General features: G+C 37.2%; 1 protein-coding gene across 2 annotated transcripts in view; it reads right to left on the bottom strand.

Moving 5' to 3' along the window:
• The window catches only part of LOC122041971 (exosome complex exonuclease RRP46 homolog), a 19723-nt gene extending 8740 nt beyond the window's left edge, over positions 1-10983 (bottom strand). For both annotated transcript variants that reach the window (XM_042601872.1, XM_042601871.1), the window contains exons 1-4: positions 10923-10983; positions 7514-7631; positions 4948-5061; positions 4476-4576 (exon numbers count right to left, since the gene is read on the bottom strand). In XM_042601872.1, coding sequence (XP_042457806.1) covers positions 4476-4576; positions 4948-5061; positions 7514-7628 — 330 coding nt within the window. In that variant the 5' untranslated portion in view covers positions 7629-7631; positions 10923-10983. The remainder of the gene's footprint in view (positions 1-4475; positions 4577-4947; positions 5062-7513; positions 7632-10922) is intronic.
• Positions 10984-16354: the final 5371 nt, after the last annotated feature.

Here is a 16354-nt window from a genome sequence, read left to right on the forward strand (position 1 = left end):
TTGACATGTGTTGCAAGTGCAACAGATGGAAGTGCAAGTTGGTGGATGAGGACTAGATACTTAGTAGATAGAAAGGCCAAGTAGGTCAAGGACCAAAGACTTGGCAATAAAGTCTCAGCAACTCATGAGGATTGAATGCAAGGCATTATAAAAGTCCCCACAGGTTGACGAGGACCAGCTGTTATGGATGATAAAGTGCTACCAAGTCAATGATGATCAAATGCTAGGCATGATAAAGTATTAGAGGCAAGGAGCTTCTAAGAATGATGATCCCTGAGCTAAGAGCCTCTTGGCACAAAGGTATCAGAAGGGTTTGAGTGAAATTGTGACACTAGTTCAAAAGGGAATAACCTAAATGCAAACCTAATGATAGAAGTGGTTACAGTCAAAAGTCTAGCCAACTAAAAGGGAATCTTGACTAGGCAATCGACTCTAACCAAATAGCCAATGAACAAAATGTTGTCATCTGTGGACTGATAGCCCAACATCAACTGTTGGTCAACAATAACACGAAAACTACCATTATAAGTGGCAGATTTGATCAACAGTTGTCATGATCAATCGACCAATCAACTAATAATCGGTACCAATCAACTGAAGCGTCCGTTGAATAATCATTAGCTGCCTTATCCAAGTTAGTAATCAATTAATGGAACTAAAAAGTCGACTAATCGATCGAGAAGGTTTCGAGGACATCTCAGATTCGGAGCAAAGGCTATGTATAAAGAGTTCTAACATCTCAAGAAAATATCAAGGGAAACCTGAAAACCTTATTAAGTGTGCTCCAAATGCTCAATTCTTTCTTTCTCTCAAAAGCTATCTTTTTGTAATCTCTTGTGCTCAACTTCCATCCTTTATAAAAGAAAGCAAGAGGTTTCTCCACATCCCGTTGTTGGCCAAGAAAAAGAGAGATTAGAGGTGGTTCTAGGAGTGATCCACTTGAAAAATCATAACCATGGAGTAGGAATCTAAGGGAGGCCTATCGAACCACGTTAAACGTTGTATCTCAATTGGTTTGCTTTCTTGTTCCTAGTGTTCTCGTTGTTTTGTTTTTTCATTACATAACAAACTTTGTAAGAACACAAACAAGCTACGAACAAAGCTATTCACCCCACTCTAGTTCCCTATCAATTAATACATCATACCTAAATTGCCAAGTCCAACTTTGGGTTTTAATGTTTAAGCAAAGTCATGAGCTTTATGTGTCCTTCCAAATTCCTACACAGCTTAACACATATATCAAGTAGCCAAGGTTAAGTGTGGACGACTTAGTGCGACCAAGGCAATATGCTCAATGGGAGGTCTGATATAATTTGAGGGAGGTTGCATGAAGCATCGAAGGGAATGTTGGACGAAAAGCATTGACGTGGTGTTACACCACCTCGTGGAGCTCGACTTAACATGGCCAAGTTGGTTAGCTCGATGGTTGGAGGTGGAAATGAGTGAAGGATAGAATGGGACATTTGAGGAACCATAAGATGAGGAGCATCAAGGTGTCGTGTTGAGAAAAAGTTAAACTATGGAGGTGAAGTGTAAAGGATAGCATATGGAGTGAGCTGAGAGTTTAGTATATCTGAGGGATAGCCTTAGTAGTGAAGTCAAACTAGGAAAGTAAACTCTTATACAAGCTATGAGTGTTAAATGACTTGTATCCTTGGACAAGGGTAGATGTCAACTTACCCAAAGACAATCATTCATTAGGATGATTACAGTCGAGGATCTAGTCATCTATAGGGTGTTCCCAATAGAATCTCAATTGACTAAGGAGTCAACTCAAGTTGACTGGTGGCTTGCGAACAAAATGTTTTTGTTTAGTGCTTAGTCGACTAGGCAATCATTTGTGTTGGTGTTAGGAATACCATATCGAACCTAGTTTTGATAGGTCTTGATATATAACTGAGTTTAAAGTTAGAGTTGTTTGTGATCTAACAATTCTGTCAAATTTGCAACTGCAGGTAAAGGCATTGACCCAGTAGAACTAAACATCAGAAAATCCTAACGGGGCTAGGTAGAGACTAAGACTTAATGGGACTAGGCATCAGAAAGTCCTAGCAAGGCAAGGTAGAGACTAAGTCTTAGTGGAACAAGGCAACTGAAGACCTTGTTGGAAACTAGGCACGGAAACCCTAGTTGGAAACTTGGTGAATTCAAGTCCAAGAGGAGTGGAGTTCAGGTCTTGGCATCGCCCAAGCATGTTAGCTGGGAGCTGAATCTTGTGAAACTAAGTCTAGATGGGTTAGTTGGAGCTGAACATCTAACTAATGTACGTACAAGTAACATAAACATATCTATCATACTGATTAGGCGTAAAAATGACAGGGGAGCACTTATTCGATGGTTTTAAGCGACCTGAAGGAATTTCGGGTGGCTAGCTGGGGATAAACCTCAAGTGACAAAATTGGAAGGTTCTAAGTGACTGGAGTCAGCGAGGCAACCTCGCATCCGAATATGGCTTCAAGGCGACCTGTATAAAAGTTTATCATTCGAGCGAGAAGGTCAAGATCGGGATTTGACCAAGCTCCAGTCAACCTAAGTGATTCCGATCAGTACCCACAGATAAAGTTTATCTATCAGATAAAAGTACGGTCACGTCGGCATTATCAGTCGTTCAGAGAGGTTCTAGTCAACCGGAGAGGTTTCTAGTCAACCGAAGACTTGTCACGTCAACATCGATAGAGCTCTATATAAAGGAGCACGAGGCAAAGTTTTTGGAAACAAAATCTCTCGATTACTCTCTGTGTGTTCGTTGTGCTCTTCGTTCTATTGCGACGACGTGCTACAACTCTGAGCTTTAACTTCGAAAGGCGACCTTGTTTGTAATTTCTTTTAATTTAATTGTTGTCATACATTGTCTATATTTGTGCTATAATTTTTAGATTCGTTTTTTAAGGTTTCTCCACCTCTAGAGACTTTCTAGAAAGAAGATTCTAAATAAGAATCAACTTTATTTTGAAACTGCACGTGTCAATCTCTATTTAGTATTGTCTTTATTTCTAGCATTATTGGTTTACTTGTGGTCAACGCATGCTCAAAATCTTACTAATAATTGAATACTTGCTTTGCTAAACTTGGCTGAGATATTGCATGATAAAGTTAGTTGCTAAACATCGCATGACAAGTTAAAGTTAAATCTTGCTTGTCAATCTATCACTCATAAATTCGTAAGCACTATTCACTTCCCCTCTAGCATTAAATTAGATCCTACAAATTGGTGGATTTTGGTCAATGACTAAAGTTAGAATCCAATCGACTGATGAGCTAAGCCGACTAAAGAATTGACACAATCATGGAGGCTCATGAACAGTTAGTTTATGTTTGAAGCCTAGTTAATTGGGCAATCAACTAATTGAGTTTGAATTAAGTTGACTAATCTTGGATTCTAGACAATGAGAAAGTTGGGAGTCGTTTATCTAACAGGTTGGTGCTACAATGGTCGGATGACCTAGAGGCTACAATGGATCAATCAACTCATTCTGGAAACTAGTCGAAACTAGTCAACTAAGGTAGTTGTTGGCAAAGTGCAAGCTTGAGCGATCGAGACAATCTATTGATGATGGTGGATCCTGATCAGCAATAACCCAGCTCAACAGCAAATGAAGTTGCACAAGATAGAAGGCTATAAAAGGAGGATCAAGAGGAATGTTTAAAGGCTGGCAAAATATCTAAATTTTTTAAATTACTCTTATACTCGTTAGCTTTATGTGTTTGTTTTCCTTTATTGTAAATATTTGTAAGAAGATAATTATAAGAGGTTTCTCCACCTTAAAAGCTATACGAAAAGGAGAAAGCTAGTGGTCTTTTTGGAATGACTCATCAACAAATTATAAACCATAGTATAAGAAAGAGAGTTCCAAACCACATTATATCAATTTGTCAGTATTGTCTTGCATTTGTTTGTCTTTTTTGCTATGCTAATGTGGTGTTTGATATTGCTAATGTTGTATCCCCCTCTCACCAAATTCTTCAAGGTCCTAAAACAATTATCAACACAAGTTAGAGGAATTACATTGGTCAAAGCCATTAGATTATTAAACTTGAAATTGAATGGCCCATATTATAGAAAGAAATTTGAAGTCATTTTGTTTTTATGACTAAAACACATTAGTATAATTGGGCCAGTCCACACCACATTTTGGCATGGCAAACTTCAATTGTATTAGGGTTATTCCCTCTCTACAACCCTTATCTTTTCATTTAAATGAATAAAAGAATCAATTGATCATTCATGAAATATATGCAATTCAAACAATCTATGAAGAAAAGAAGCTACTAGCTACAAGGTTCATAAAAGCATTTTAAAGTATTTATGCAATATGATAGATATACTCGTGTAAAATTATCATTAAGTTTATATATCCTTCCTAAGCTTTATATTAAAGAAAACCACATTCCATTTGAAATATAATGCTGAAGATATGCACAACCTACCAAAGAAAAAAAAAAGTACTCATTTAAAATATAGATGACTATCTGACCTGAACAATGACAGAGGTTGTCGTATTTGGATGGATAGTCAACAAGCATACACTTTGCAAAGTTCTCTTCAGAATCATCTCATATTCCTTTTCCACTTTTCCTGGAGCACAATTTAAGTGTTCATACAGGACAAATAGTTACAACATGGAAAGATAGAATATATGTATGTGCGTGCATACATACATTGCAAGTCTAAGGCTCAGGATTTTAGTACATTGTTTTTGAGTTTCACGTGTATGAGTGTATATACCCATCCATGTAGCTCTGCTCACCCCACATTCCACATATAAGCCTAAGAATTTTAGTTCATTGTTATATAATTATGTAGAACTACATATCTACTTATTAGTTGATATCGTAGCTATTCAATTATTCTAATAAAAAAATAAGAGCCAGTTATGCCATGCCACAAATACAATATTCAATACTTTATTTCACCACGGATTATTGTTATTGTTTTAATTATCATACCTATCAGACCAGTTTTAGGTTTCCATATAACTTCAATAGAAGCCTTCTCAGGGTTTTCTTCCTTCTTAGTTCCAGCTTTTGGTCCAAATACTGCAGCCAACACGATTGTATCACCTAGTAAATAAGGAAGAAAAAAGTAACTAATGAATAGTCTTTAATTGAAGATTGTACCAACTATATTGCATCCAAATCATATATAATAGTGTACAACTTAAAATATAAAGTCTACAAGACTACAACCATCTCATACAATCCACAATAACATGAAAGCATACTAAATTGTACGGTCATTTTATAAGGAAAAAATTGAGTGAACTCAGAAAACAAATTTGAATATGAATGAACTAACAAAAAGTCTTGTAAAAAAACTTCATATGAAATTGTAAGCAAGATGGACATAAGAAACATCTAAGCATCACCTTGAGGAATTAGAATGATTATACTTGTAATATCTGTGAGATTAACAAAATTGTTGTCAATTTCTTGTATAAATAGAAGTAATGTTAAACATCCCAAATCCCCTCCAGTATTACAACTAAACCAAACTAAGTTGGCATTTCCAACTCAGGGAATAAAAGGATCATAGGTCAAATGCAAGAAGCTAAAGTTAAGTAAAGCAATGCATGAAACCTTATTCCTAAAAGATGTTAACCTATTTTCCTATCACTAACCCTGGTCACCTAAGTCAAAGATAATTTCTCAGGGAAATAGACTTCTCAAATTTAATTTACAAAGTTTGTTGTTTTCAAAAGTTGTCAGATTGAGGGTAACATCATGAACCATTTTCATGAGTTTGCATATCATGACTTAAGATATTTTTACATTATCCACAATGTACAAAAGGATAGCCCGGTGTACGAAGCTCCTGCGAATGCAGGATCCCGGGCAGTCTTACCCTACTTTGGAGACTGTTTCTAAGACTCGAACTCATGACCTCCGTGTCACACGACAGCAACTTTACCGTTGCGTCAAGACTCCCCTTCTATTATCCACAATGTACAAATTAGTGTAAAATTCATTTATTAAAAAATAAAATATGTAATAGATTGCAAAATGCTTCTAAACTTAATAAAATTATCCTAAACTCCACCCTCATCTTCACAATTCCAAGTCTCAATGATTATCACTTGGTTTTAAAGAAAAAAAAAGGAGGGCAAAATGCTACATGAAATGAGGAATGGAAAATGATAGAAGCAACAAAACTTATCATACACCATTGCTTCTATCCTTAATGTCTTCTTGGATGTTGATTTGTCAAGATGGCTTCTTCCTAGTCGGTGTTGAATATTTAGTCCAATTTGACTACATCTTTCTCTTTTATTTCCATTGGTCATTATAAGTCTTCACTCTCTTCAACTTTTCTACTTCGATCATATGGTAGAAGATTTATCCTTTCTCCTTTAATGGCTTTGATTTAACTTTGAATCTTAGTTTTACTTTTAATTGCTGGTGTCTTTATGTTCATTTTCCCCTTAATTGTAAAAAACAAATTTTCATCAAATCATCTTGAATTGAATTAGATTGGCACAATTCTTTTAAGACTCTATATATATATAATTTTACAAACAAATTGAATGAATCATATCATACAAAGTGTAAATTGTACAATTTGCCTTATCTGAAATGCCCACACAGGATATGAGCTTCCATAAATTTCATTGTCTTTAATAAAAAATAATGGAATAGGTGTTCATCAAATTAATAAGAAAATAAATTGGCACGTTATTTTAAATGGAACTTACTTGTAAATTCAATTTTCATGGAATATAATTTGAATATGTGCAAATAAGGAATTAAGAGTCTTACATGTCAAAAACAAGAAATCAATGGTCCAGAAATCCTATGACAGCATGTTGTCTTGCTTGTACATATGTGTTATGAAGGCACATATGTGATCATCATTTAAAAAAATATTTTAAGATGTTACATAGTAAAAGTATAGTTATGACAAAATGCAAACGAAATTTAATATTTAACACTTACCAATAGAAAACAAGTTGGGTTCATTTAAGAACCTTCCTTTTTTCAAATTTATAAATTACAATCGTTTTGCACTTCACATCTTCTTCAATCAAGAGTTCTATTTCATTTATTTAAAATAAAGTAAACATAGAGTAGATTGGTCATGTTTTTCTTGTCCGGGCCATTCCTAACTATTCTACAGCTGACTAAACAAATAAACTATCTTTCACAAGGAAATTTAATCAAAAATTGAAGCAATATGCAACTATATAAGCATATATGAGCATATGCAATGTGGAAAAAATGATGACAGAAGTTACTGATTCCATAAAATACTAAAGCCTAAAGGCACATGGCAGAGAATCTATTTATAATTAGTTTAATATTCTTTCTTGAATCAAGATAAGAATAAAGAGCGCAAGCTATACATTCAGACCATGAGTGTAGATATAAGCAATAGTATGAAGATGTGTGCCGAAGAGTGAATACTATGGCCACCGCTCAAATGATGTTAGGATGAAAATAAAAACAAGGGCATTCAATCAAACATAAACAAAGTGTAACATTTCAAAGAAGCCATCACTTTTATTTGTAGGATTATTACCTTGTGACCAGCGAGCGGAGCCATGGGCTCGATGGAGGACGTTTCGAGTGCAAGACAGTGGCCTCAGCTGATTGGAAGTACGCCCATCTGCCCTATCCACCTCCATCGGTGCCATCAACTTTTAAAAGTAAGAAGAAAGTAAGAAGAAATACAGCATAGTCTTCTCTCGAGTGAGGCTAAGGGAATTAAACGTCAACAGCAGCGCTGCCTAAAAACTGTAACGAAACAAGGATTTTACGGCAACAAAAGGTCAATGGTTGAAAGAATAGAAAACCACACTCGCAGTCAAACTACTCTATTCACTGATTTGTTGCTCAAACGATTCAGAATGTAGGAAGCTTGGAACACCGATCGCAGGATTTGGTAAAGATGAGCGGCGACGCGACACCTCCGAGGGACTCGTGAGGAACTGAGAGCGACGACGACGATTCGACGACCACGGTAGGTCGGGTGGGGAGGCCTGAGGGGATAGGGTTTTAGAATTTATGGTTGGGGTACAATGAAATCAGAGATAATACATGCTTATAGAGGTAATGACACAACCATGTTATATATTATGTTCAGGACCTAGGTTTTTGATACCTTATCTGATCGGTGTACCTTTGATTTGATTCATTATCCTATGGCACACATTTTATATTTATATATGGCACACATTACATTACATTACAAATTTGATTACATTACAAGCTCAATTACATTACGCCCAACCAAACGTAGCCTAATAGTTAGTAATCATCTATAATTTATCTTTTTTGTGTTAGTCTAAAGACTAATTGACAGAGATACGGTGAGGGAAGCGTCTTTTTTTGCCACATTAATATGTGAATATTATAACAGGTGTTACAACTAATGTAGATGAGTATTATAACATCCCCATATTAATAATATTCAATTTTTTAAATAAGGTCAATGAATAAATTTTATAAAAAGAAAAAAGAAAATAAATTTTAGATATAAAAGATAAAGATGAATGAGGAAGAAATTCATAAATAATAAATATTAATATTAAAATAAGTATGAATGTATGTTAATAAAAAACAAAGATGTTAATATAACAGTAAATTGTCCTAAATCTCTATGCAAAGTTTTAATTTTGCTGTTAGTCTTTATGTCAGAGAATATTTATTTCAACTTCCTATTTTATAGTAATTATCTGCATGTGCATAATTTTGTAAAATTATACCCAATTAAACTACACATATATACTTGATTTCAAATATTTTGTACTTAATAAAGTGGATTATGTATGTATATATATACTACATATTTATATATATAGATGATATTGATTGATCTATTATATATAATACCTAATTGAATAGAAAATATACTATATTTTATTTTAAATGATGTTGCGTTTAAGAGGAATTATACCTTATTATGAACTTTTTGTACCTATATTTTACCACGTACCTAAAAAAATATGTACATAGAAATTATGCTGAATTTAGGAAGAATTATACTTTATTATGGATTTCTTGTGCCTATAGTTTACCATAAATTAAAAAATTGTGTATATAGGTGATGTACTAGATTTGAATTTTAATGATGCTGAATTTAGACGAAATTATACTTTATTTTGGATGAATGGTATTTTTTTTACCTATATTTTATAATAATCTTTTAAAATTTATATATAAATAGTTAATTAGGTGAATTAATATGAATTAAGGAGTTGAAATAAATAAATATATTTTTATATAAAGACGGATAGTAAAGTTAAAACTTTCCACATACATTTTACAACCATTTGTCCTTAATATGATAATATGTAATTTTTTTTTATCAAAGATGACGTATATTAAGTATCAAATCGATTCAAATGATACTCTAACATTACTCCGTCCTAATAGTAATATGAGTTTTCTATGCCCCACTTGGCCTCTCATTTTAAATTTTAATATATGTTTATGAGAGTTTTGCAAGATCATTTCTTTTTCATAAGTCCGTCCCGTCTCCCGTGTTTGCGTAATTATCTCTGATTTCATTGTACCCAACCATAAATTCTAAAACCCTATCCCCTCAGGCCTCCCCACCCGACCTACCGTGGTCGTCGAATCGCTGCCGTCGCTCTCAGTTCCTCACGAGTCCCTCGGAGGTGTCGCGTCGCCGCTCATCTTTACCAAATCCTACGATCGGTGTTCCAAGCTTCCTACATTCTGAATCGTTTGAGCAACAAATCAGTGAATAAAGTAGTTTGACTGCGAGTGTGGTTTTCTATTCTTTCAACCATTTACCTTTCGTTGCCATAAAATCTCATAATCCTTTATTAGAGCTTACTAGAACCCTGTAGGAAAACCTAACAAGTAGAGAATTGCAACTAACTGAGCATGCTATGAAGATAAAGCAAGCAAATCAAACTACAAGATAAGCTTAATAGTTGTTCATGTTCAAGAAAATCAAGAAACTAACACTACATACTTTAAATGAAGGTTGTTCTTGCCTTTCTGATTAGCAAGAAAAATGCTAAACTCATTCTAACTAAATAAAGGGTTGTTCTTGCCCTTTGAGTAGCAAGGAAAATGCTAAACTCATTCTAACTAAATAAAAGGGTTGTTCTTGCCCTTTGAGTAGCAAGGAAAATGCTAAACTCATTCTAACTAAATAAAAGGAAAACAAATCTGAACTCTCTAAGCATGCTACAATAACCATAAATCAAGGAAAGCAAATCTGAACTCTCTAAGCATGCTACAATAAACATAAATCAAAGGAAAGCAAGTCTGAACTCTCTAAGCATGCTGCAATAAACATAAATCAAGGAAAGCAAATCTGAACTCTCTAAGCATGCTACAATAAACATAAATCAAAGGAAGGCAAGTCTGAACTCTCGAAGCATGCTGCACTAAACATAAATCAAGGAAAGCAAATCCGACAACTGCATACTAATTAATGAGGCTGTTTACACACTTTGATTTGCAATCTGGATAATGCATAAAACTGAAAACTTTAAACATGCTATATCAGAACTCTACACTAATTTCTTGTGGAAACATGCACTGTTCGGAAATCCAAATGAATTCACAAGGAATCTGACTTCAATCCATAAACCTAACTACCCATGCCATGTCCAACAGGAGAAGGGCTCAACACCTACAATGAAAAGTTTAAGCAACCTTACTATCCTTTCAAATTCCCGAAACCCAGCATGAATCGTGCATTCCCTTCTAAAACAGATCCGAAGTCCAGCAACAGCAACAGAAAACAAGCTAAAATGACTACAATACTTATACTTTTATAGAGCAACATGATCTTAAATTTTTGCTACAACAGAACTTAAGAGGAAAAAACCAAGAACGCATGCTACCCTTAAACTTCCGGCTATCCCAATTCTGTACACTATAATCCGAAAGCAGAGAAAACAAATCGAAGCTCGAAGCGACTCCTACCACAGGTGAGTAGTACTTACCCCTTGTTCTTGCACTTACAACCGAGAAGAGAGAGATCTAGGGTTCGGATGAGCCCCCAACCGAAGGAGGAAGGAGGTTCTAGGGTTCGGAGACTTGCAGCTCTCGGCGGCTTCTTTGTGTTTCCGAGCTCCCCTCGCCGAGGTGGTCACGCACATGTGAAGATCGGCCGGAAAGAGCCTTTCGCCGGCGCCGGAGGGAGGAAACCCTAGCCTCCAGCTGCGATTTCGTCCGAGAAGAGGAACGGCGCCGTCGGGAGAGAAGGGTGAGGAGAGGGAGTTAGGGCTCGGGAATAAGTGAGCTCCCTTTTGTAATTAGGTTTTCATTATAACTTAACTATATTTTGATATACGCTAAGTTAAAGAAAACTCGGCTGGTCTGTTGGTTAAGTGAATCACTAATTAATTCAAGGTTTCTGGTTCAAACCTCAATTTGGATAAAATTTTGTCAAAACTTTTTTCGTTTAGTAAAAATATCAAACGACTTTCAAAAATTACATAAAAATCTCTAGAATATTTTAAAAGTATTTCCAAATATTTTTAAGGACATTTAGAACTCTAAATAGGAAAAATTGGGTCGTTACAATCTCACATACCTTATAAAAAATTCGTCCTCGAACTTAGAATAGTTCTGGATATTTCTGTCTCATATTGTCCTCACGCTCCCAAGTGACTTCCTCGTGCTTCTGTTTCTGCCAGATGACCTTCACTAGTGGTACTTCTTTATTCCTTAGTCTCTTAACTTCTCTGTTCACTATCTGTATAGGTCTGCTCTCGTAGCTAAGACCCTCCTGGATCTGTACTGACTGAGTCTGAATCACTTGGCTAGGGTCATGGAGATACTTCTTTAGCATGGAGACATGAAATACGTTATGTATTGCTGACATGTCTTGTGGTAAGTCCAGCTTGTAAACTACTTTCCCAATCCTCTCTATGATCAGGTAAGGTCCCACATAGCGAGGACTTAATTTGCCCTTCTTGCCAAATCTCATCACTCCCTTCATAGGAGCGACCTTGAGAAAGACTGAATCTCCCACTTGGAATTCCAGTGGCCTACGGCGCGTGTCAGCATAACTCTTTTCTCTGTTCTAGCAGTCTCAATTCTCTGTCTGATTTTCTGGATAGCCTGAGTAGTCTCATCTATCAACTTTGTCTGAATGCCCAGTTCCACTTCCATTTCTTTTCTCTCACCTGCTTCTTGCCAACAAATAGGTGATATGCACTTCCTGCCATACAACGTCTCGTATGGTGCCATCTTGATGGTGGCCTAATAGCTGTGGTTATAGGCAAATTCAGCTAAGCATAAATACTTGCACCAACTTTCCTTGAAATCTAGTGCACAAGCTCTGAGCATATCTTCTAGAATTTGATTTACTCTCTTTGTCTGTCCATCAGTCTGAGGATGAAAGGCTGTGCTGAACTTGAGTTTGGTGTCTAGTGCAGTCTGAACACACTCCCAAAAGTGAGAGGTGAAGCGCCCATCTCTATCAGAAACAATAGATTTAGGAACTCCATGAAGTCTGATCACTTCCTTGACGTACAGTTGTGTCAACTGCTCTATAGAGTGGGACACCTTGATGGCTAGAAAATTAGCAGACTTAGTCAATCTGTCCACTACTACCCATATTGCGTCATATCCATTTGTAGTTCTTGGAAGACCTGTTATGAAGTCCATGGATATGTCTTCCAACTTCCACTCTGGTATTGGAAGAGGTTGTAACATTCCTCTTGGTCTCTGGTGTTCTGCTTTGACTCTCTGGCATGTCAGGCAGGTACTGACATATTTGGCAACGTCTCTTTTGAGTTCAGACCACCAGAACTTCTGTTTCACGTCTTGGTACATCTTGGTGGAACCAGGATGCATGGAGTAAGGGGTACTGTGGGCTTCTTCTAAAATCTTCTTTCTCAACTCTTCGTCATTGGGGACACAAAGGCGATTCCCCTGGTAGAGGATTCCACTATTTGATACTCAAAACTCTGAATTTCCTTTTTCTTGTATCCCTTGCTTGATATTTTGGATATCTGGATCTTCACTTTACTTTCTCTGTATATCCTCAAGCAGGGTTGACTCTAAGGTCAATGCAGAGAGTTGCCCATAAATAATTTCCATTCCAAAATCTGTCAACTCCTTTTGCAGTGGCAGGGCTAATGATGACAAAGACATCAGGGATGCACTGGATTTTCTGCTTAGTGCATCTGCCACTTTGTTAGCATTGCCTGGGTGGTAGAGGATTTCACAGTCATAGTCTTTGACCAACTCTAGCCACCTGCATTGTCTCATGTTTAAATCTTTCTGGGTGAAGAAATACTTTAAACTCTGATGGTCTGTGAAGATTCTACACTGGACTCCATACAAGTAATGTCACCAGAGTTTCAGTGCAAAGACCACAGCTGCCAACTCAAGATCATGAGTGGGGTAATTCTTCGCATAATCTTTGAGTTGTCTGGAAGCATAAGCTATCACTTTTTCTTCTTGCATGAGTACAGCTCCTAGGCCCATCTTGGAAGCATCACTGTAGATGTCAAAGCTCTTGTCGCTAGCTGGGACAGTCAGAATTGGAGCAATGGTCAGCCTCTTTTTCAGCTCTTGAAAACTCTGCTCACACTTGTCTGTCCATTCAAATTTCTTGTTCTTTCTGGTCAAGGCCGTTAGTGGAGAGGCTATCCTGGAAAAGTCCTCCACGAATTTCCTGTAGTACCCAGCTAAACCAAGGAAGCTTCTGATCTCCCTGGCATTCTTGGGTCTACTCCAGTTGTTGACCGCTTCTATTTTGGCTGGATCCACTTGGATACCTTATTTAGAAATTATGTGACCTAGAAACGCCACCTGGTTTAACCAGAATTCGCACTTTGAGAATTTAGCATAAAGATGTTTCTGCTGTAGCGTCTGCAGCACTATTCTCAAGTGTGTGTCATGCTCCTCAGGGGTCCTTGAATAGACTAGGATGTCGTCGATAAATACGATGACAAATTTGTCAAGGTATTCTCTGAACACTCTGTTCATTAAGTCCATGAAGACCGCTGGTGCATTAGTCACACCAAAATGCATGACTACAAACTCGTAGTGTTTGTATCTGGTCCTGAAAGCCGTTCTGGGCATATCCCTTTCTTTCACTTTCAGCTGATGGTACCCAGAGCGCAGGTCTATCTTTGATAACACTGTTGCCCCTCTCAACTGATCAAATAAGTCGTCGATCCTGGGAAGGGGGTATTTATTCTTGATTGTCACTTGATTCAGAGCTCTATAATGTATGCACATCCGCATAGATCCGTCCTTCCTGACCACAGGAATAACATCCAGTCTTACCTAAAAGACAGGCTCATGGATGTGTTCTCCCGCATTTGGGACAGGGAGGGAACTTGGTCTGCTTGTTTGCTGGTCCTCCCTTCTGGTTACCTCCTGAGTTCCACTGCTTTCTTTACTACCCTTGCCTTTCCAGTTCTGTTTACTTGACTGGGATTTCTGGCTCCCCACTGTCTTGTCTTCGGTCTTGACTGGCTTGTGTTGCGCTCGTTGTGCTTTGATGTTGTTCAGGTAGTGCTCAGCAACTAATGCCCTACTGATCAGCTCTTCACCAGTCTGGGGCTGATGAGCTCCACTACTCACATTCAGTGCTATCTGTGGTCTCAGCATTCTGAGCATCAATCTGACTCGCTCATTCTCTGTACTTACTAGCTCTGGGCAGAGACGAGCTAGTCTGTTGAACTTCTTGACTGCTTCTTCCACTGACAGGTCACCTTGTTTGAACTCTATAAATTCCTCATAGTGCTTGTTGGTGATATGTAGGTGAAAGAACTCTTCATAAAACTCTGACTGAAAATCAGCCCAGCTCATCTGATTGGTTGCCCTCTTGGTCTTTGTCCTCTCCCACCACATACGAGCATCAGCAACTAATGCCCTACTGATTATAAGAAGTATGAGTAAAGAAAAAGGCCAAGGTCTGGTTAGAAAAGATAACAAGTAAATTAAAGTAAGAGGCTGATACCCGACTTCTGAGGTTGTCGTTAAACAAATCCAGGTGACCAATTCCGATGTCTTGCCCCTGGTAAGACCAAGGTCTTTATCCTCATAGGACTGGAGGCTCGCTACCTTAGTCACTATTAGAGAACGCGCATAAGATGGTACTAAGTCTGGGCCCAAGAAAGAGAAGAAGAAAGTTAAGTATTAATTTAAAGTATAAGGCTAAAAGTAAATGAAACAAGTATCACCTATGTTTAGAATTAACCAAGTTTAGCTCTTTTAATTCTAAGCATACCGTATTAGTTTTCATTTGCTTTCCTTATGAGTTATTGAGCATGATTAGCTTTATTTCCAGCATGCAGATTTATGCTTGTAGATCATGAGTATGCAGATTTATTCTTATATCATGAGTATGCAGATTTATTCTTATATCATGAGTATGCAGATTTATTATTATATCATGAATATGTAGATTATTTTAGTGTTTTGCTATAGATGAGCATGTGTAGCTTTTCTTTTTAGCATTTCAGTTTTAGCATCCTTTGCATCTTATGCACTTCGAGTTTTTGTGAGATAGTTTAGTACTTACTAAACATTTCGCTTATAGATTTATTTTCCTCCTACTGCAGATAAAGGAAAAGCTAAAGTATAAAGTGGAACGCGACAAGGAGGATGCATGATGGATGGTGTGTGATGTTGAACTATGGAAGCCTCGGGACCTGGCTAAGAAGTTGTTTAGAGTCCGTTAATATTATTAGAGAAGTTGAGATTGTTAAAGAGTTATTTCCTTTTCTTATGTGGCTAATTGAGTATGTTCCGCATGATTAGTTTGGTTGTTTTTTCATTCTTGGAGCTTTATTCATTTGTTATTGCTAAAATAATTTTTTTTATTTGTTGTGTCTTATTACTGCGTGGTTGTGAAATATATCTACCAGGCGCATGTGGCTGATGGTTTATTATGCATGTATTGATGATTATTGTCACCGGTACAGGAGAGATTCTGCCGAAATTTTTCGGTAGGACTTTATCTGGGGCCGTGATAAATTAAGTGTTGCTAATAATAGCATAAGTAACACTAGTAAGTAGAGTAATAGATAGGTAACGACCTCCTCAGAGTAGTAGTAAGGAGGTGGATCGTTATATAAAATCCTTATTTCGTTACAGTTTTTAGGTAGTGCTGCTGTTGACGTTTAATTCCCTTAGCCTCACTCGAGAGAAGACTGTGCTGTTTTTCTTCTTACTTTTAAAAGTTGATGGCACCGATGGAGGTGGATAGGGCAGATGGGAGTACTTCCAATCAGCTGAGGCCACTGTCTTGCACTCCAAACGTCCTCCATCGAGCACATGGCTCCGCGCGCGGTCGACCGGAAACCATCCGATCAACCTTGCTTGGAGTTCACTCCTCCAAGACTTCTCGTTACCTAAGGTTACCACCCCCTAGGATTTACTTCATCTAGCTTCACTCACCAGAACC

The sequence above is a fragment of the Zingiber officinale genome, chromosome 2A, assembly GCF_018446385.1.
Source record: "Zingiber officinale cultivar Zhangliang chromosome 2A, Zo_v1.1, whole genome shotgun sequence".
NCBI classification, from domain to species: Eukaryota; Viridiplantae; Streptophyta; class Magnoliopsida; order Zingiberales; family Zingiberaceae; genus Zingiber; species Zingiber officinale.